Consider the following 22461-nt stretch of genomic DNA (forward strand, 5'->3'; position numbering starts at 1 on the left):
AACATGTTGTACAGAAAGTCACAACCTTCTGCCGTTGGGCATTATACTAAGCATATCTGAATTTGTAGTCAGATGAATGAAAAGGGGCTCAAATGCAGGAGTCCTGAACAAAAGTTAAAGAGTTTATTTACAATGCAGCTTACTTAGAATGAGAAAATATGCAGATAAGATAGGGTTTTGGTACCAAAAAATACTCCTTTTCTCATTTTCTGTACACTAATAGTTTCTGAACAGCACAGTTAGGTACGGTGACATTCTGTCAGTTCAAATATGGATCGTTTTTCTGCCAGTTTATATTTTCTTTAAGTGTGGACCTAAAAAACATCTGTAGTCTGAACTGTGACTGAATGAAATGAACAGCAGTTTGTCGTTGAGTGGAGCACACATGGGAGCAGACACTGACCCACAGTAACATTTTTATTGACCACTAGGTGTCGCTGTAGCCCTAAAATTCACATAGAACTTATTGACCGTAAGCGCAGAATGAAGCAGTGATTGTAGCTTTCTGTTGTCTCCACTAAAAGCGGCTGATGACTGAAACATTCGGCAGGTGGCGTGATTTAACAGATAAACCCACGTGAAGGATAAAAGTCCCGGAAACACTGGCTCTGCTCTGCCTGTACATCTCTGAGTGTGTGGGTGGGGAACAGACTGAGGCATGAACACTGTCCACTTTGCTGTCACTGCTTCAAGGCGGAAAGCATTTGGAGACAATCGAGCTCCTGTCAAAATAAAAATATTGTTCACCGATCCCAAACAGGATGTTGCACATCTGTGACAGCAAAGGGTTAAAGATTTTTATTTTATTTTTATTTTTTAATTTATTGCAGCTTTGACTAAACCTGATGTGTGTTTTGGTTTCGGTTACAGCTGACCATCACCTGACTGCCACACTAACAACAGTCTCCAGTATAACAGACACTGAGGAGTGCACAATTAAGCAGCAGCTGTGATAAATGTGGACAAAAGCACTGAAGGGGCTTTTGAAGTAGACAAGGCAGTATCCTCATGAGACCCTGAACTGGGATGCACAGATCGCATCCTGACTGTCTGGCATAAAAGTCCAGACTGGCATCTGTGAAAAGAAAACTGTTGTATAATAATGCTGTGGAGGGACAAAGCACAAATATGCAGTATATAGACAGCTCTCCCTTTTTAGCCATGCTTTGATTTGAATGCCACCGTCTCTGTGATGCTTCAGCACAAGACTTGTTACAGACATTCAAATCTTTCCCAGAGGAACAATGATGCCGGTTTTGCTGATTTCCTCATCTTTTATCAGGTTGTATCACAAGAACCAGTCACAGGTTTTTTTCCAAGATTTTGGCTACGGCTCAAATATGTTCATAAATTTCTGATTTTTCCACTGCGAGAGTGAGAATCGTCATGTCCTCCTTTTTTTCCAGGCGCCTGATTGACACAGGCCAGGACATCATCCCAGGCTGCTCTGTTTGTGCAGATGATTACTCCTTATTTTGTGTTTCAGCTCATGTGTTGGACTGGATGGATTCTGGGCGATCTGTAAACTATTTGCTGACTGAATTTTCTCGGCAGGTCGAAACAAACCTCAGGTCACCAAGAAATAAACTAGTGCTCCCTGTGGCCTCTCCAGCCCTGCCTGGGACAGAAATCTACTCCCCACCAGTGCCACTCAGATCTCCATAACAACACTTTACACTAAATTTACAGTTTACAGTGATATTTAAAGCAGCGGCATATACACCACTTATATAAATATTTCCCAGGTCTATTAAATCGCTTACATCCCAGCACAGTAGTCTTACACTAGCAGACATATTTATCTATAGAAGAGGTACACATAGATTTATCCTTGTTGACAAGTAAAGAAAAAAAAAATGATAAAAAAAATCACTTAATCGAAAGCTCTCTATCTTCCCAAATAAACAGCAGGAAGTAAGCTTAAAAAAGATGATTTTTTTCCACATCAGCCCCTCTGATGGTGACAGGGGTAGGAGGAGGAGCCTGCTTCCTAAAGTCCATAATCAGTTCCTTTGTCTTTGTGATGTTAAGTTGTAGGTGGTTTAGCTCACACCACTCGACAAAGCTGTCTACCACACTCCTGTACTCCTCCTCTTGTCCATCCCTGATAAAGCCCACAATGGTAGAGTCATCTGAGAATTTCTGCAGATGACATGACTGAGACTTGTACCTGAAGTCAGATGTGTAGAGAGTGAAGAGGAAGGGTGATAGGACCGTCCCCTGCGGCGCTCCCGTGCTGCTCAGGATGTTATCTGAGCGGCAGTTCTTTAGTCAGACATGCTGTGGTCGACTTGTTAAATAGTCCGTAATCCAACCAACCAGTGGGGCGTCCACCTGCATTTCCATGAGCTTATTCCCCAGCAGTGATGGTCTGATTGTGTTAAAAGCACTGGAGAAGTCAAAGAGCATGACCCTCACAGCGCTCCCAACAATGTCCAGATGAGAATAAGCCTGGTCCAGCAGGTAGATGATGGCCTCCTCCACACCGATACGAGGTTGATAAGCAAACTGCAGGGGGTCCAGCCAAGGCTCCACCAGCAGACGCAGATGTTTCAGGATGAGTCTCTCCAGCGTCTTCATGACATGTGAGGTCAGAGCCACTGGCCTGTAGTCACTGAGGGTCGGCGGGTTGATCTTTTTAGGGACAGGAACCACGCAGGATGTCTTCCAGAGTGATGGGACTCTCCGCATTTCCAGGCTCATGTTGAAGATCCGTTGTAGAACTCCAGACAGCTGGGAAGCACAGCACCTGAGGGCCCTGGGACTGACACCATCAGGGCCAGCAGCTTTGCTAGAGTGGAGTCTGCCCAATTTTTTTTTGATGTCATCTGCTGAGAGGGACAGGGTGAGACAGTCTGAGGGGGCAGGAGAGGGGAGAAGAGCTGGGTGTGGAAACAGGAGACGCAGGGCAGTCAAACCTATTGAAGTGCAGATTAAGGTTGTTAGCACTTTCCACGTCCCCATCCATCCCAACACCTCTCTTTTGTCTCAGGCCAGTGATAGCCCGCATTCCATTCCACACCTCCCTAGTGTTGTTTTCCTGCAGTTTGTTTTCCAGCCTCCGTCTGTAGGACTCTTTACCCTCTGCAATCTTGGCTTTCAGCTCCTTCTTTCAACAGGAAAGAAGCAAAAACATTTAGAGCATTCACATTCATCCATCCTGTCAATGACCCGTACTACCACATCCCACTTCTCAGGTGAACACAGACACTCTCACAGTGAACTCATTGTCCTGATCATGGAACCAGTTTTAGACTTTGTGGCATCTCCAGTTTGTACACTAAAAGTTAATGTCAGGCCACCACACGGCTGTTATGCCTAGTTGATGCTTGACAACCTAATAAAATCTGGACTTTTTACATTTGGTTGTGAGCAACTGTGTTCTAACTCATACCTGTGTAATTTACAAACCTCAGTTTGTTGTTTAAACCAACTGAATCAGCCTGTGTGTAAACCCAAAACTTACGCCGCCCCTCTGACCCCCTCATACTACATTTAGTTGCTGTTTTTAGAGAGGAGGAGTTTCAGTCGTCTTGTTTGCATAATCAAAGGAGGTGACAGCAGTCTCCCGAGTCTGCTAATAGGTGAAGGAGTCGACCAATATTACCAATATCTAGGGGAGAGAAAACTGATAAAAGCCACTTCAAATTGACTGATAACAAACTGACTGATATTCAACCCCTCGTTCACTGACATTAAGCTGATCAAAATGTCTGGGTTATGGATTTGTACTGCTGATGTTAAATGTTGAGCCAGTTCTGTCACTAATGATGAAGTTTCAGTCGGCGATCTTGTGTTTTCACCTTTCTGATCTTGGATGTGAACATTAAGTGCAGCTCTTCACGTCTGTCGGCAGGAGTTTAGGACTCTCGGTGCTGCCACATGACTGCATCAGTGAGCAGGTGCACATGTGTTTCTAATAAAGTGGTCTGTAAGTGTACAAAGCTTATTATTGGTTAACGAAACATGATGTGTGTTAATGGTTAAACTACCAGACTTTCAGACTGAAGGCCAGAGTCTGTATCCTGTGTAAAAATGCAAAATATTGATATTTTTTTCTTAGTTAAGACAAGATAAAGATTGTTGCTTGGATTAAATATAATCTTGTTCACAACATTAACCACATGTTACATGCTGAGAACATTTAGCTAAGGTCTTGTGTTTGTTTCAGATAATAAATCTGTATTAAGACTCAAGGCTCACACCGAAGGCCCTCAATCAGGAGTTCTCTCAGGTCACCTTGACCATGTCTATATGCCTACATGCCTAAATGCCCTCAGTTACTTCCATCTGATTGGCCAATTAGATCCTTGTGTTAGCAGTAGAGCAGGTGTGTAAGTATAAGAGGTCTGAGAGGCAAAACCTGCTCTCTCTTTACAAGTTTGTTTCTCTTATTCAGGTGAGCTAACAACAAATGACACACCTGATCTAAACAATATAAAAGCTGGATCTAAATTAAGAAAAGGCCCCCATTTCAACCTGGTGATAATGTCTGCTTCATGTTGTGAGGTAGGGATGTTTCCTGATCTGTAACCACGACCAGGTATCACCTGATCCAGCTGGTATGTGGAGGTTTTGGCAGCGCCGGGAACATTAAACATTCTTCAGATGTGAGTCAGGTTAGCACAACGCTGTGGGCTGTTTTATGTTCGTGCCTTTTGATGAGATCTTGTGGTTTGTTGACTGAAACAGTAACAAGGAAAAAGTACGTGTAGAGCAATGTTGAAGTACTTCACTTTGCGCTTACTTGTGTTCAGAGTTTTCTTCATCAGCTGAACTACTGCTACTTCACACTGAACCAACATGAGGCTGCACCGGTGATTTGTGTCAACAAGTATTGAATGGACTCCTGAAAATTGGGAGCAGCCGTTCCTCTCCGGACACTGTGCAGCCTGCTGTGGTCATACATCACTTCCAAAACGTAGTAACGTGCAGAGCTTGGTCAGAGCACCTTAGCATCACATTTTAACAAATGAGCTTCCTGTTCTGTTCAGTGGCAATTTAGTAATTCAAAAAATGCTCCTTGTCCCACTTCCTTCCTGTTACTAAGATGTTTAAGGATCCAAACACACTGGTTTTGCTGTTCCTAAATAAGATATGTGAACAGGGGTAACAGTGGCATCACTTATATAAGATTATATTATATAAGAACATTATTATGTGTAATACTGAGCTCTGTGTACTTCATCAAGATGCAAACAGTGAAACGTTGCTTATGTAATAATACAACAAAGACACATTAATAATTAATCTGACCGTTTATTCATAACATACCTTTAAACACTCCGCTTTACACACAAGACGTTCAGCTGGACTCATTGTGTGGACGTGACTCATTTATTTGAGCACAGCTGTGTACATGTGCATAAGTGACTTGAATGATTGATAAATGAATGCAAATGAACACGTACTGTGTCTTTCCTACGGCTGGCCTGAGTTTTAGGTTTTGATTTTGAAGGATTTTGTTTTTCTGGTTGATCTTAGATTTTGTCCTCTGAGCTGACGATGGAGCGAGTGTTAACCAGAACAAGAGAAAAGATTTAGTGCTAAAGTGACAAAAGGACACAGAGAGTTCTACAAGATTTTGATATTAATTCGAATTCGATGTTATTCAGTGTAAGAAATCTCATCATGTTGCACAGATAGCTTTGGTGTGTACCAGAGTAGCTAGAAGTTTCAATTTCATGTGAATTGAAACTAAACTAAGAACAGAGAGAACACACCTCTGAAAAAGCCAATATTGGGAAATATTTCCTTTTTTTTCCCTAAGCGCTGATAAAACTTTGTGCAGGACACTTGATAAATGGCACTTGCAACATCATGAAGTTAGTGTGCACACTAAATAATAATTACTAATATTAATGATTAACTTCAGATTAATGCACAATACGCATCATTAATCTGCAACTGAGTCTGCTGGAACTGACAGACACATTGTATGATGGCACACAGAGAAGGACCAACGTTCCCTCCAATGTGTGACTGAGCCGGGGTGTTCTGTTTATTCTTCTCTCAAAGATAAGATGGAGCTCTACAAAACCGGTTTGGCTCTCTGAAAATCTTTCTGCAACTCGGAGCAGATAAGCTGAAGTTGCCACTTGCGACCTGACAAAGCAACAAATCTGTGATGTGCATGCTCATAGACGGCTCCTCCTCTGCATCGATTTTCAAGATCCGAGGTTAAACGAGCTGCGGGTGCAAAGGCGAACTTGTGTCATGTGACAAAAATGCAAGTTAGTTAAAACTAAAAAGCATTTAAGTTTGTTAACCTTCTATGAATTACACAGAAAAGAAGAGAAAACTATTCTGAACAATATTATTAAATTGTATTTACTGAGATTTTACTGTAAGTAGTTACTGTGACAGTACTTTTTGTTTTATTCTATATCATTATGTTTAATCGATATAAACATGTGATAGTCCCTGCTTTAACCTCTGTTTGCTCAATCACTGCGCCTTATTTCTTGCTATGGATTACCTACAGTGGAGTCAGCAGCTGAAGCTGAAGAACCAGAAACACCAGACTGACTGCAAAACCTGCGAGAATGAACTCAGGGAGGAGCTCGTGTAAATAATCTCAGCACAAACAAAGAGCACCTGTGAGGAGTATTTAAGTGTCTGTAGGCTGAATGTGAACTACACAGTACGAGCTGCATCTGTGAGGATCGGGGCTGCCAGCATGTCCACCCAAACAGGTACAATGTTATTATTATTACACTGCAGAAACTGGAAGATGAAACTGTAAACTGTGAGAGGAAACAATGTATACCAAGTTGAGGCTTTTCTTTAAATGTATCAGATTACTTTTACTCAAAAATGTAGTTACTGAGTTATAGTAAATGGCATGAATGGTTAGAAACATGTTTTAAAACAACACAACAAAAATGAGCTACTTAATCAGTCGCATTTAGGTTTTTAAGGTCAGTTTTCTGGTGTGGGAAACAGGAATCTACAGCAATCTGTCTGAGTTTCAGTATTTTATACTCATTGGTAAATATAGAAAATACTTGTGCTGGGTGGGTGATCCCTCTGTGGTGTGTTGGAATAATGAGCAGTAAGAAGTCGAACAATCAGCACAGGGAGCTTAAAACAACTGAACCTGTCCTGAAAAAGAGCCGATTTGCAAAGTATGATTCAAAGCGACATATTGCGCTAAAAGTGGAAACAAACTAGTCTGTTAAGTGTAAGTGGTGTCAGCCTCTGTAACATGACACACTTTTATTGCAGTATTCACACTGAGTATTTGTAAAAGTGCACTTTGTCTTGATTTTTTGCTGGTGCAACATGTTGGAATATTTGTTGGAAACAAATAGTCAGATTTAGGTCCCCTCTAGACGTCTTCAATGATGATCTTAAAATCCATTCTGCAGCTTTTTTGGCTGGTAGAAGCAGAACCAGACGTTACATGATCACAGCTCAGTTAACACCATTAAATGAGGTTCATCTGTAGTTTGCAGTCTGTGTTGGGACTTTTTATTGCTCTGTTACTGCGAGCTTTCATTGCTTTTTGACTCAAAAACAAAAATGGATGTTTTAAATTTAATGAAAGGATGGATAAAGCAGCATTTTCAGACTTCAAGTTTTCTATTTAAAGCAGACAAAAACAATCCAGAGTCTATTATCTTGAGCAGACATGTGATCTCACATATTTGACATGTGATTCAAAACAAATCAACCACAACACAAAAAAAGAAAAAGGCTGCCAGGATCTGTCAAGATGTTAAATATACTTTTGAACTATGCCTCCAGCTACCATCTGCAAACAGGACAGACAGGACTGACTCTTTTTGTGGTATTTTCCAGTGACAAACATGGCCTCGGTACCATTGGAGAATCAGTTCCGGTGCTGCATCTGCCTGGACACCTACACGGATCCCGTCTCAATCCCGTGTGGACACAACTTCTGCCTGGATTGCATCGAAGGCTACTGGGACACGAAGGACAAGTCGGAATGTCCGCTGTGCAAAGAGACGTTCAAAGAGCGACCGGAGCTGAGGATCAACCGAGCTTTTTCCGACATGATTGAATTCTTTAAAAGGTCTGTTTTACTTCCATACTCTTTGTGTCCCAATCCCAGTATCTTTATTGCCAATGTACAAGTGCAACAAAAGTGAGGGCGGTAATGTACGGTGTTAAAAATAAATAAATAGCGATAATAATATACAAAATGAGAGACATACAGTAAATGTGTGTACACCAGTCCCTGCATTCACGATGCTGAATTAGAATTAATTTCTTAAAACTGCTTTAATTGTGTGTGGTTTCATGGCTGTGGAGTAGGAAGCAGATCCAGGCTCAACTGACCAATCACGTTGTCTGCCCATTTAGTTAGCATTAGCCAAGAAGTTAGCTCTATTAAAAACTTTCACAAGGAAACCGACATATCTTAATTTGGCTAATATCCAACCTAACTTGATTATAGAGCCTTACTCTACCTTAAATGCCACATATATTGACCATGAAGTGCAATGTCACATACAGTGCATGTTTACACCATGTCCAGCTGGCTATGCATTGTGTTTCTGGCACACCAGAGTCCCTTAATTTGAATTTATTGTCTTGTTCCGTTTTGTGTTCTCTTCCAGATGGCAGATATATTTGAATATATTCAATGATATTTAACATTATCTTCAAAAGGTCTTTGTCACCCACACTGATGCATGGGGAGGACGTCAAGCCCCCGGCACACCAGCTATCAGACCGTGAAGACGTGCCCTGTGACGTCTGCCACGGGAACAAGGCGCCGTCGGTGAAGTCGTGTCTGGTGTGTCAGGCGTCTTACTGTGAGATTCACCTCGTGCCTCACCAGAGAGATCCAGCGCTGCAGAGACACCGCCTCACAGATCCAGCAATCTTCAACACCAGCCACCTGTGCAGAAAGCACAACAAGCCCCTGACGATGTTCTGCAAGCAGGATCACACACCTGTGTGCTCGAAATGCACAGAGGGCGACCACAAGCACCACAAGATTGTCCCCATGGAGAAGGAGAGCAGGAGGGTGAAGGTGAGGGAAAAGCTTCTTCCTTTGCCCTGCGTTTTTTGGGAGGGAGGGGGGGTTTCCTGAGCTCACAGATTTTTGTGCGTTCTTCTTCTCACTGTGTCATTTTTACATTGTTTGATCTTCTCCAGATGAATCTGAGGGAGACAAAGTCCGACATCCAACAGATGATCCAGGACAGGCTGAAAAAAATGGAAGACATCAAAAGTCCAGTGGATCTAAGCAAAGTAGGTCGTTGATTGGTTCAAAAAGTCAGGCTTGCAACCAAACAGTTCATTTATCAGTTTATTTATTTATCTAGTTGATCATTTTAATCAATAGAGGGCCACAGAGAGAGAGATCCAGAGCAGTTCTCAGATCTGCAGCATGCTGATAACCGCCATCGAGAGGCAGCAGGCCGAGCTCGCCAAGGATCTCGAGGAGAGGCAGCTGGAAGCCGAGAGGAAAGCTGAGGAGCTGCTCGAAGAGCTGGAGAAGGAAATCCACGAACTGCAGACGAGGAGCAGCGAGCTGCAGCACCTGGAGCTCACGCGGAGCTCGCTCCACCTCCTACAGGTCAGATTTATCTGCTGCATTTTACCGTCTCTCTGCTGCATCCGCATCTTAAAGCTGGTGCTCACAAAAAGCTCCCTTCTGCTTTTAGAGTTTCCCGTCTCTGAGCAGGCTCCCGGCCACCAGAGATTGGTCAGAGGTGGCAGTGCACTCTGATAACTCCCTGGGGATGGTCAGGAGAGCCGTTTCTATGCTGGGGGACATGTGCCAGGAAGTTGCAAACAAACTCTCAGCAGAGGGTGAGTAACCCTACAGCAACATGGACAACAAATCATTGTAAAAATAAATATATTATCTAATTCTTTAACTTCTTTGTCATGCAGAAGTGGACAAGATGAGTGCATATGCAGGTATGATCACAAATATATAGTTAGACATTTTTTCCTATAAATTTTTTTGAGCTTCATCAGTACCTGACCTGCTGTTTTCTTCTTGTATCTGCAGTCAATGTGACCCTGGATCCCGAGACAGCTTCAGGCTGGCTGGTTCTGTCCCCAGATAAAAAGAAGGTATCACCCTATAATCACTGACTTTATCACGATAACAGTAAACACACTTAGATGGACATGCTGATTTTGTCAGCTTTTTATGCTCAAGTGGAGAAGGAGATTCAGAATGAAAGTTTCTTTGGCAGCGATGATGAGCCCATTGTTGATCCTCAGGTGAGCCTCGCCAGCCAGAAGAAGAAGACTCTGCTCCCAGACAGTCCCCAGCGGTTTGACTCCTGCGTCTGCATTTTGGGGAAACAAAGCTTCACATCTGGAAGACGCTACTGGGTAGTTCAGGTGGGATCAGGATCTGGAAGTCATGTCCTTAAGAAATAGAAAAAAATCCAAATAATACCAGAGATGCTTCTAGCCCTTCAGTTGATCCATCAACAGTTCACTGAAGACTCATCGGAGATGGTGTCAGTTGAAGGGTGGCTGTCAAGGAAAGGCTAAGGTATGCCAGATTAGAGAAGAACTGGACTGAAAACCAGTACAAACAGGTCTGATGGAGTGACAAATCCAGATTTCAAATTATTGGTCATTACTGTCATGGCTGTGGCTGCATTTCAGCCAGCGGTGTTTCAAATCTTGTCAAAATTGAACCCTCAGATTTGCAATGCCATCTTGGAGGTGTAAGACTGCCAATAGCTTCATTTCTTATCATGAGAATAAACCTTGGATACACTGCCAGTGCAGTAAAAGCTTACATGGATAGAAAAACACACAGTGAAACAGTGAGTCATGGATTGGCCTCCCTAGAGCCCAGACCTCTACTTTGTGGGATTACCTGAAGGCAGCCAACATACAAACTCTGTTTTTGCATTAAATACTGTATTTACATGTATGATTGCACAATTTAATAAATCCCTTCACCAATGTCTCATTTTCTTAGCAAAATATAAAGAAAGTAATGTACGTTTTACCTACAACAGAGAAAAAAAGCTATGAATTGTTTACTCATAGTGGTTATTATTTTCTCTTCCTCTTGCTTTTTCCATCTAATTCTTTGTACACCGTGTTTCAGGTTGGGGATAAAACAGACTGGGATCTCGGTGTGGCCCAGGAGTCCATCAACAGAAAAGGTGCCATCACAGTTCGTCCTGAAAACGGTTACTGGGCCATCTGCCGGCGAAAAGGTGGCAGTCTGAGCGCTTGCGCCGGACCCTCAGTCACCCTCAACCTTCACGAAATCCCCAAGAAAGTCAGCATATTCCTGGACTATGAGGAAAGGTCGGTGTCCTTCTATGACGCAGAGGCAAAGACTCACATTTATACTTACGGCGGGTGCAGCTTCAGTGAGCCTCTCTACCCGTATTTCAACCCCTGTGTTCAAAACAACGGGAGAAACATGGCCCCGCTGGTTATCTGTCCTCTCGAGGGAGGTGTCAGGGAAGAACAGGACACAGCCATCGATTTAACCGTATGATGTGACGCTAACTAATGTTTTAGATCTCATTCCTGTGCTTCCCCTAGATGATTAAAATGGTTGTTCCTACAGAAACCACATGTCACATGTCTGAGTTAGCAGGCAGTCCAGCTGGAAGAGGCACTAACACTGTAGTTTGAGTCTCACGCAGGCGTCTTTGTTCCACAGGTGATGTGAACAGTGTGCACAATGTTATTAAGCAACCCTGCCACTGGCTAACATAGCAAGTTACTTCTGTTTGAGTGTGCAAACCCTAGCATGCAAAAACCTGTACAGCCTGTAAGATGGGAGTAAGTTTTGCTCTCTCTGTCATGAAGTGTGTGCAAAGTGGGTTTTTAACTTTTATTATTCAAATCTTCACAAAATACTACTAGACTAGTATTTACTGTACTTGAGATGCAAAAGTTGAAACTGAAAATAAATTCTAGTTTTTTTGGGAAAAAAAAAGAAAAACAAACAAAACTCAAATATGCGTTTTTGGGTCCTGTTATTTTGAAGGAAGCTGATTTGTTGTATATTTTAATGTGAGGTCTAAATAAGCTGCACCTCACCATTATATTCATTATGTATTATGACACACACATCAGGCTTCACATAGAGGAGAAATCCAGCTTTAATGTTTGAACATTAAGGCCTTGAATTAGTATTTGTTTTTTGTATTTTTCAGACGTTGTTGTTCAGATGTTCTGTCATCAGACAGGTTTGTCAGAATATACATTTTAATTTTTGGTTTCTTCTAAGGCATACTGAGACGTTCTGACTTTAAAAACTCTTGCATTTCATCACATTTGTGCTGAAAGTACCTAAAGCTCACCCTGAAACATATCCTATATCAGTGCCCAGACAACAAACTGAACAACTTATTTTCCTGCACTTGCACACAGTAAAACATAAATCCCGGCACCTCAGTACACACACAGATCACATCAACAGAGGGCCCTATGAGTGCATGATCCAGAAGGCCTCATAAGAGCTCCTGTAACTACTTAAAAACATGCTTTAGTGCTTCCTTTATTACCTCCTTAGAAACACTGAACCATATGACAGAGATCATCCACCATCAGACCCATCATGCAAACAAAAAAATGTGCACAGGTCATATAACAGTTAGTTAAAAGTTTATTTAGACCCTGTTAACAGAAAAAGGATTAAACAGATGTGGTGTGTGTTCAGTAAAAAAATTTACATCAAACAGTAACAGAGTATTATAAATATTTAAGCGATTCTGAGTCTGACGTCAGAGCACAGTTCTGCTGGATGGATGTGAGCAGACGTAAGTACTCGGCATCTTTATGGTTTTGTTCCTCCCTCCTATAATTGTTGCTCTGCTCATTTTACTAGGCCTGGGCCCTGTTCTGAGTCACAGTGAGCAGATCCAGATAATGGAAAATACCCCGAGTGTGCTGAACCTAACATTGACAATCAGGATAAGCGGACACACAAAGCTGGTTATCAACATGATAAGTTAACTCAGTGTTTCCACTGAGCAGGTGTCAGTATGTGACCAATCACAAATGGTGGTGTAGAGGTTAAACACACAATGCGGACTGAAAGACAAAGCTGCAGCGTGGGTGTGTGTGCGAGGAAAAGCTCTGCGCAGTAGTTTAGTATTAAAGACAGAATGAATGTGTGAGCGCTTTAAACACTTTGGTGAGAAAGACTGGAAGAGCGCCACTATGCTAACACATTTTAGCTTTTTGAAAGGCAGGAAAAAAAGGGAAAAATACAAACTGTGTAAATTAACGTATCTCTCTAACAGAGCTCTCTCATTTGGACAAAGCACAGTCTGATGGATTACAGTAAAGTATGTAATTAAATTAATGTCGAGCAAGTTTTACTTTTTATTCTCAGCTGCAGGCTTGAGTGTCTTTAATGATCTGAGAGTAAAGAATAAATGTAACTCTCTGAGTGAATTAGATCCACAACTACATAAAAATACTGCAAGTACCTGCTCTGTTTTAGGATATTTATGGAACAATAAAGGAAATAAAACCAGTAAAGTTGGGAATAAAGATGTGTCTATGAATGTTTATTACTGATGCTCATCGGGAAGACATCAACACTTTAGATGCTGTTAAAAATTTACACCCACTCAGAAGTCTGAGGAATCTTCAGGGATGGTGATTTTCTGGAGCACTGGTCCATCAGTAGGCGGTGATTTCATACCTCTTGATCTCTAATCCGAAACATACCGAAACATACCGAAACATACCCTGTTCACAGCATAAGTTACCATGGCGATATACCTGTCTAAATTGATGAATGGGGAAAAAAGCTATTTGTACCCGCTATCACCCATTAATAGTCATTTACTAATTAAAAAAAAACATTTTTTAATTATAGCAGGGATACGCGTGAGTTCGTGATGAATCCTTTAAGTCCCAGCGCATTTTCTGTAATATCTGAGGTTAGATGAGAAGGAGGGAGAAAAAGGTAGAGTGGGGGTGGGTTCGAGGAACAGTGAAAACAGAAGGATGGCAACGCTCGTGATGTGATTAAACGTCTGCTCGAACGCAGGGGTCCCCTGGAACAGAGATGTAGTGAGAGAGAGAGAATGAGAGAGAGAGAGGGGGAGAGGAGGAGAGATAAAGCTGAAGGTGAGTGTGAAACGAAGCTCTAACTTTACTGAGCCAAGCTGGCTTCTGTATGTTGCTGCAGGAGCAACGCTGACGACGTGAAAGGTGGGTGATGGAGCATCTGCAGATTCTTTCTTTGAGGGTCACTCTCGTTAGAGCGATTGTACTTTTTATCATTGCACTTATTGTCCATGCTTTTGAGGATTTTTCGGAGCAACATCTCTAATGTCACACAAGGAAATGCTAAAAGGTTCTTTTATAATTTATCAAAGTACTGTCAGAATTCTTGTGTTTGCTTCTTAAAACAGTGGCTTTTTTAATAGTAAGCGTGTTTGTGTAAAGGAATGCAAGTGCAAAGAGAGAGACAGGGATTAAATTGGAAAGGTGCACGAGGTGAATGAGTGGGAGTGTTTACCCACAGATGGCCTCTCGGCGGTGGGATTGTGATAGTCCGCTGTACCCCCTCCTGAGTCCAGCTGGCGTCGCTCACGCGGGCCTCTTCCTGGCCAAAGCATTACCTCATCACTTCTATTTATTTTCTGCTTCAATATAAAGCGGTTTTCTATTAATATTCTCACCGTTTAATTAAGCAGTGATGTGGCAGAGCACCGGGATGGGTTTTTTATTACATTTACAGCAGTGCGGGTTTGATAGATTTTAACTGTGCTGAGGCACACAACTTTTCTCCAGCAGCACCGTGCTGTGTTTTCAGCCTGTTTTCAGTCGTCATGTTCTGTTATTAAAACGCAGAACAAGAACAAGCATAGTGGTTTTGTATACTTAATATTTTGATGCATGAACTTGTTTTAAAGGGCTAAACATATGTAAAAATGGTGGATTCTCCAACAGTATGGGTTGTTGAAGCAAACTAGGGGCAGGAGTCACCAAGGTTCAGGTTTTTTAACAGCTGTTGCCATTGTTCACCAGTAAGTTTATTTGCAAACTAAAGATGATCAGGTCGTCCAGTCATATTGAGATTCGTGCAATGTTTTCATGTGAATAACTGTGTCACTGACTCGCAGGCCTGAAGCTTCAATCCAGTCTGGACTTCTGACTCAGCACACTTGGCTGATGGCCACTCCTGCCCTGGTGTGAGGGACCGGACGCCACCACTTATTCCGCGCATTTATGGACTTCCTGTCAGTCGTAGTAAGCCAGCTGAGGAGTCCCTGAATCGTTTAATCTCCAAAGAGATGAGACAAAGCCCTGGCTGATGTTTTCTTTCCAGGTGAAATTATGACCCTGCTGGTAAAGTGAGGTGCGCGCCAAGAAGAGTCTCGCTAAAGAGCTGTGGTGACCATTCTGCAGTAGAAACGCGAAGAAAAAAAAGATGTCTTGTCTGTCATTTACCCCTGCACTCTACCTTGATGCCCACTCCGTCTTTGTCGTTGGACTGCTGCTGCTCGTCCACCGGGGGCCCTCCGAGGTCAGCTGCCAGAATGACACGGAGCCGATCGTGTTGGAGGGAAAGTGTCTGGTGGTGTGCGACTCCACCCCATCGGCGGAGCCGTCAGGTAATGCCCTGGGCATGTCAGTGAGGTCAGGAACTGGGCGGGTGGCATTTTCGGCCATTCGTAACACCAACCACGAACCCTCAGAGATGAGCAACCGAACCATGACCATCTACTTTGACCAGGTGGGTTTTAAGGCTTGTTTTTGGAAAGGTGTGGTGCAAGTTAAGGTTTTGGTTGAATTTCACGAGTTCAACCAAAAATGACGCTTCACCTTCTGCTGCACTCTAAAAACGGTCAACAGAAACTTATGTTTCAAAGGACATAGACCTCATTTTGTATTGAATCTGGAGAGGATCCAAATCCTGGACACTGCAGGCAGAAAGCTAGTATTTTATTTTTAAAAAAATATCCAAAATGTCAAACAGAAGTCCAGTCAACACAGAGAAACATGCGGGGAAGCATAGACACTGTGACAAAGACTGAGAGCTGATTAGGGAATGGCCAACAGGACAAGGAAGGACAGTAAACAAAACTAACACAGGAGAGGAAAGAAAACAAACTTTCAAAGTAAGACAGGAAACAACCAAAAAGGAATGATACAGAAATTAATGCAAATATTAAATAAGCATCACACAAGGAAACAGCACAAAGGAAACATGCATTTGTTTGGACACGGAAAGATGGAAACCACTGACGACACATTTGTATACCAGACCAGATTATCTTTGTTTCAAAATTTCCAACTTAAAACTGAGGAAGCTTTTAAATAAGTAAAAGATAAAGTGTATTTCTAAACCCCCTAAATTAATCAATTTAAATAAATAAATAAATAAATGTATGTGTAGGTCATTCAGCCTCTGAGCTTATGTCCCTTTGTGCACAGGTGAATTTTCATAGTGGAATAAAAAAGTAAAAATATAAATAAACTGCAAACCTGGGACAATAGGTCCCAACTAAAAACTAAAAACCTCTGTGTAGAATCTACGTCAGCTCCATTATTTGCAAGGAGCCACCACAGCAGATAGCTCTGCATGTTTGATTTGGCAGATTTTTACACCAGATGCACTTCCTGATGTAACCACAAAGAGATTTGTGTCTCCACCCAGGATCAAACTGAGATTTCTGGCTTGTTAGATGTAAACCTCCTTCTGGGGTGGCTGTAGCTCAGGTGGCAGAGCAAGTCAGCCACTAATCAGAAGGTTGGTGGTTTGATCCCAGGCTCCCTCCTGACTGCATGCCAAATATCCTTGGGCAAGATACTAACCCCACGTTTGCCTACTGGTGGTGGTCAGAGGGCCCGGTGGAGCCAGTGTCCGGCAGCCTCGCCTCTGTCAGTGCGCCCCAGGGCAGCTGTGGCTACAGTGTGGCTTGCCATCTGTGTGTGAATGGGTGAATGACTGAATGTAGCGTGAAGTGCTTTGGGGTCCTTAGGGACTAGAAAGGCGCTATACAAATGCAGGCCATTCTTCTTTTTGCTGCTCCGTTTAGGGATCACTACAGTGGATCATCTGTCTCCTCCTCTGTCTCCATCTCACTCCATCCTTACCATCCTCCTCTGTCACACCAACCCTCTGCGTGTCCTCCTTCACTACACCCACGAACCTCCTCTGTGGGCTTCCCTTTCCCCATATTCATTCCCTTTGTCCCCTATCCCTCCTCTGCACAAGTCCAAACCATCTCAACCTTGTCGTTTTAATTTTGTCTCCAGCTTGTTAGGTAAACCACTACACTAAAGACCTCTATCCATATACATAGAAATAGCAGGTCAGCAGGCAAATTTTGCAAGTTACAGTTTGCATGACTTTCAGGACTCTCAAATAAGACTACAAGAAACAGTCGATAAAAGAGGAGCATTGATGTCTGTGAGAAAATCTCATGCATAGACAGTTTACTGAGAAACCAATGTGGTGAACTGACCAACCAGCCAGTTTTATAATAACCAGAACAGACTGCCATCGCCATTTATAGATACAGCCTCTTCTGCTGTTACTAAACTTGATTTATTGCCATCAAAGTCCCCAGTTACTGATCACACTGTACAAACAGAAAAAGGCCTTCACAGAAAAGCATTATTACGACGGAGTGACTCACTGCCAGTTCTCTCCCTCCTTTTCTTGTTCTCCTGCGAGGACGAGCAGACCAACTTTCTTGTAAAAGAGAAACATTAGAAAAATTTAGGTCAGAAAAATAAGAATAATAAACCACAGTGGAGGCTCAGTGAAAGATTATGGATTACACATTTGTGGCTAGTTGGTTGGTTGAATTTGTGAAACTCTTTGCTTCTCTCTTTTCCTTCTTAGATCACAGTGAACGTTGGCAGCCATTTCGATCCAGCAACAAGCATCTTTGTGGCACCCAGAAAAGGAGTCTACAGTTTCAGCTTTCATGTTGTCAAAGTTTACAACCGGCAGACGATACAAGTAAGAACAAAAATGTAAAAGCGTCACGTAACACTGAACGGATCTGTTTGTTTCTCAAAGAAAAGTTAGACTTATTGCTGTTCTAAGGTTTGTGAATTAACAACAGACAGAGAGGTGCTAAAGTCTGGTTCTTCTGTGATGTCCACACAGTACCAGATTCTACTGATGTATAGACACAATCATCAAAACTGCATCAGCGTCCAAACATACCTGATTCTGTTTTACATGCACTCATTCACAAGGCCACTAAAGGTTGTGTTCCTTTAATCTCCTAAGACCTGAACTCTTCCACTGCATGCATTTTTAATTTCTCTTTGATATTTGGGCTGATTGGGACCCGATGAATGGAAAAACAAAGAATTACCAGATTTTTCTTTTTACCTGATTTTTGTTTCTAAGAAAAATGAGAGCCGCATATGAGGATATTTGTTTAAAATTTTGATAGAACAGTAGCAGTATAATGTCCTCTTAAGTGGATATCAGGCCCTTGTAGAGCAAAATTGAGTATTTTGATCTAAATAACCCAAAATGTGATGTCCACATATCTGGATGCCAGGTCCTAGGAGGTTAAAGTACAACTATAACTAAAAATAATATCTTTCACCACAAACAGCCTCAGTCCCCTGACTTAATATCTGTGAATGAATTTACAGTCATCTCAGTGTTATTTCAGTGGAGCTGGTTGTTTCCCTGTGTAGCTTTACTTCTAATCGTCCATTTATGGACGCTATCCTCACTTTCGCGATTGCGCTGTACGACAAAAATGAAGTCGCAGTTGTACACATCACATTGAACTTTGTGCAGTTTTACTTCTTACTGCTATTTTAATGATATCAGTGCAGAGAGAATAATTCACAGATTATACAGAGGAAGAGTTTCTGAATGTGATTTCATTCAGTTTTTACTTCTTCTACTCCTGTACCAGCACTGATGTGGAGGTTTTAGGATACAGTACATACAGGATACTGTATGTACTGTAACCAAACACTGTCTTCTAACCAAACTTTCCGTACAAATCTTACATCCTGCTTTCCCAGGTGAGTTTGGTTCTCAATGGCTGGCCTGTGATCTCAGCCTTCGCAGGCGACCAGGATGTGACCAGGGAAGCTGCCACCAATGCGGGTCTGGTGATTATGGAGAGGGGGGACAAGGCTTACCTCAAACTGGAGCGGGGGAACCTAATGGGAGGGTGGAAGTACTCCACCTTCTCTGGGTTTCTGGTGTTCCCGTTGTAGGGTTGACTGAGGTAGGATTATGAGAGCTGGTGTTCTGACCATAGTCACAGGTGTGGAGGGGAGGGCGGGTGTTACATAAAGAGTTCTTTGTTACTTTCACAGCCATCAACACGAAGGAAGAGGAATTAACTGATACATTGAACTGCACTGACGCATCTTGATGTGTATCGATGAATTGGTGAATTCACCTTGCACCAAATAATCTTGGATGTATTTTCCATTTCCATTGCATTTTTATGGCTTATTGTGTGTTTTTCTGTCATTAGTCTGTGGTTGCTTGCAGTTTTCCTTTTAATGCATGAAATAAGAAATGGCCAATAAAGAAAATAATTGTGTCTACTGACTGCATCAATCTATTAGCACTAACAAATTAATATTTTCAGTGCTAGCTTGCCAGTTAAAATGCTTTATCTCAGAAAGGTACGAAGGAGAATATGATCCAAGATACTTCACTTTCATTAAAATGTTCAGTGTAGCACTTCATTGTTGTCTTAAGTATACAGACTGCTATAATAAAGAGGATTGACATATTTGGGCAAAGTTAGCAGTATGCAAGCTTGCTAGCTAGCAGACATACAAAGATTAGATGTTTTGTGAAAATCCAGTCTGAAGCTTTTCAATGTTCTTTGTGTTTTGAAATGGGATGTGAGCAATACGCATATTTGACTGAGAAACAGCACACTCATTGGCTAACACTGACTTCATTCTTTTATTCAACCAGGGCACCGTGCAGTCACTCACACGGCCATGAACTCCTCTGTATACCAAATTACCCTCAAGTCAAATGTGAGGCTATCTGTCTGACAGCTAAAGCTAGCCTCAAACTGGCTCATCTAAAAACAATTGAAAGCACAAATCTGCAACAGAATGGATGAAAAATATAATGGCCAATTGTACAGATCTTTAAGTTCTTACTGCTAAAACAAGTTTTTGAATCAAGGACCATAGAGATTGTAGCTTTCACTCAGGCATATGCTAATTAGTGCTATATAGCCATATAATAATATGTATTCTATATAATACCAGAAGTGAAAGTGATGCATACCAAGCTATGAGTCAGATATTTCCATAAAAAAATACTCCAAAAGTAGACATTGAGATGTCCAGCTCAGTGACTCGAATTAGCACAGGTGAGGCCTTAGAGCAGCTAGCTACAGCTAGCTTGAGTTACAGAAAAAAAATACTGATGTGACTCAAAGGAAGCTGTGAAACTGATAAGCTTACTTTTTTATTTAGAAGTTACAGGTAGACTACATCAACTCGTTTAGCTTTCCAGTTATAATATCCATAATTATCCATAATTATTATTCAAATAAACAGAGGCCCATACAAGCTTGTTAACCGTTCTTCCGTTTATTTAATGAACATACTGTTTCCCTTTTCTTCACAAAGGCTGCATTTTGCTTACCACATATGTCCTTAGTTAAATGCTGACACAATTGTGGCCCCCAAACACCCTCTATCACACTTTACATATGCTCTATAAATCGCTCTGTACAAACAGAAGGTTGTTCTGAAAATAGCAGGCCTCCCTGCTGTTTGTCCCAAGAGCTGTCCTGAAGGTAAGAGATATTGTACTATTGAGAGTTTTACTATGCCCATAAAAAATGCAGGTACTTTTCTCACATAGAAAAGGTGTTCAGTCATGAAAACTGCAGCTTTTTTTGTAAAAGTCATAAATTATACATGAATTTCTGTCTGTATTCGTCGCTCCCTCTGACGCACAGTGCGCACAGCGACAGTGCACCTCTCAGCGGTGGATCCGGTGACAGATGGAGGGCTGGCAGTAGAAAATGAAACCATTGCCAGGAGCCTGCTGAGTTCACACTGGACCTTCACAACCTATTAGTGTCAACGTCCCGGTGCACAGCAGAGGCCTGTGTTAGCACTTTAGAGAGTCGTGTCTGGAGTACAAAAACAACATGAAGTGAAGACTTTGGTTCCAAAAGCGAGATAAACTCTTCAAAGTTAAAGACAAACACAGAAAATGTGACAGGGAACATTCATAAAAACACCACCACAGCTAAAGTACAATTACTGATGTAGATTACAAAAGACATGGCTATACATCAGTGATTGGGCTGAATCACTGAACAAAAAAAACAGCAGTGCCCCCTACAGACAGGGGAGGCATGGTAACATGGTAACAGAAATGATAACAGAAATACAAAACTAAGACTTAAGATACCAGAATAAACGGAGGGATTACAACTATAATAACCAAAATATAGGGACAGAATCCTAACCTCAGAATATAAAATATACAAGAATCAAAAGTCACAGACCAGGACCATGACATACAATTATTGTTGTCATCTATAAATTTTCCAATGCACTATTTTACCAACCAAATAAAAGCTGTAAAAAAATAGTGAAGCAGATTCTTATTTTTTTGATTAGAATTATAGTTATTTACTCATGTTTATTAAGAGAAACGTTAGTTTTAGTGGTTGATTCATTTCTGACTCCTCTCATATGTAAGCCCGCTGTGTTCGCTCAAATTTGGGTATAAACATAATTTTTTTTTCCCTTGCTGGATAAATAACAAAATAATATGTGTTTTAAACAGGTTTTCACTGTTCTTGTTTTATGACAAGTGGTCTAATGAATTTGTTAAGCATGGTAAAACAAAATAAATAATAACCTAAAATAAACACATATTAAAGTCTTAGTGGATTCTTTAACTGTTTAAAATGCTTAATAAATTATTCTAATGACATACCTGATGTGTCTTAAGAAAAATAAATGCAATTTTGGGGCTTCTGTTTTCCACATTGTAAAGAAAAGCTACTGTTATCAGTGCAGCTTATATAAAATCACATAGAAAGAACCAGCTGCTTATTGCCTTGATTTTATTCTATAATAAATGTTAAAGTTAACACAAGGTGTTGGAGATGTTTTTTTATAGATAAGATTAAGTTAGCAGTTCAGATGAAAATATAGTGAAAACTCCCGAATCTGTGCCTTCTTTTGTAACTTTCACATTTTGCAAAGCCATCCACATGACTGTACTGGACCCTGTAGCAGTTCTGGTCTCTGTTCAGTATGTTCAACATCTCAGGTTTAACAGAATCAACTTTTGGAGGAATACTTTCATTTTTCTCAAGGTGGACCTAAAAATCCTCTGCAGAGACATTACTCAAAGCAATATAAAAATGAAATACTTATACAACTTTCTGACTGATAGCTTAAAAATTACCTTACCTGCATCATTCAAGAACTTGCTTATGTTGGTGTCTGAAATAAGAAAAGAGCAGATAACAAAACATAAAAAATGTAAAGGAAATACAACACCAATAACTTCTTAGTATA

General features: G+C 41.4%; 2 protein-coding genes across 2 annotated transcripts; both read left to right on the forward strand.

Moving 5' to 3' along the window:
* Positions 1-6576: 6576 nt before the first annotated feature.
* LOC146579772 (E3 ubiquitin-protein ligase TRIM39-like) lies at positions 6577-13425 on the forward strand. The gene is made up of 10 exons (XM_085269537.1): positions 6577-6695; positions 7804-8038; positions 8638-9004; positions 9130-9225; positions 9320-9553; positions 9642-9789; positions 9874-9900; positions 9995-10059; positions 10213-10335; positions 11063-13425. Exons 1-10 carry the CDS (start codon positions 6680-6682, stop codon positions 11462-11464), a joined length of 1713 nt encoding a protein of 570 aa, XP_085125663.1. The 5' UTR covers positions 6577-6679; the 3' UTR covers positions 11465-13425.
* Positions 13426-13988: 563 nt separating this feature from the next.
* Positions 13989-19484, forward strand: LOC146579773 (cerebellin-1). The gene is made up of 4 exons (XM_085264831.1): positions 13989-14145; positions 15063-15676; positions 17795-17914; positions 18952-19484. The coding sequence occupies exons 2-4, from the start codon at positions 15371-15373 to the stop codon at positions 19147-19149; spliced, it is 624 nt and encodes a 207-aa protein (XP_085120957.1). The 5' UTR covers positions 13989-14145; positions 15063-15370; the 3' UTR covers positions 19150-19484.
* The last annotated feature ends 2977 nt before the right edge of the window (positions 19485-22461 follow it).

The sequence above is a fragment of the Mchenga conophoros genome, linkage group LG3 (genome assembly GCF_057382185.1).
Source record: "Mchenga conophoros isolate Kocher_MC1m ecotype Shallow Benthic linkage group LG3, M_conophoros_male_GT1.1, whole genome shotgun sequence".
NCBI classification, from domain to species: Eukaryota; Metazoa; Chordata; class Actinopteri; order Cichliformes; family Cichlidae; genus Mchenga; species Mchenga conophoros.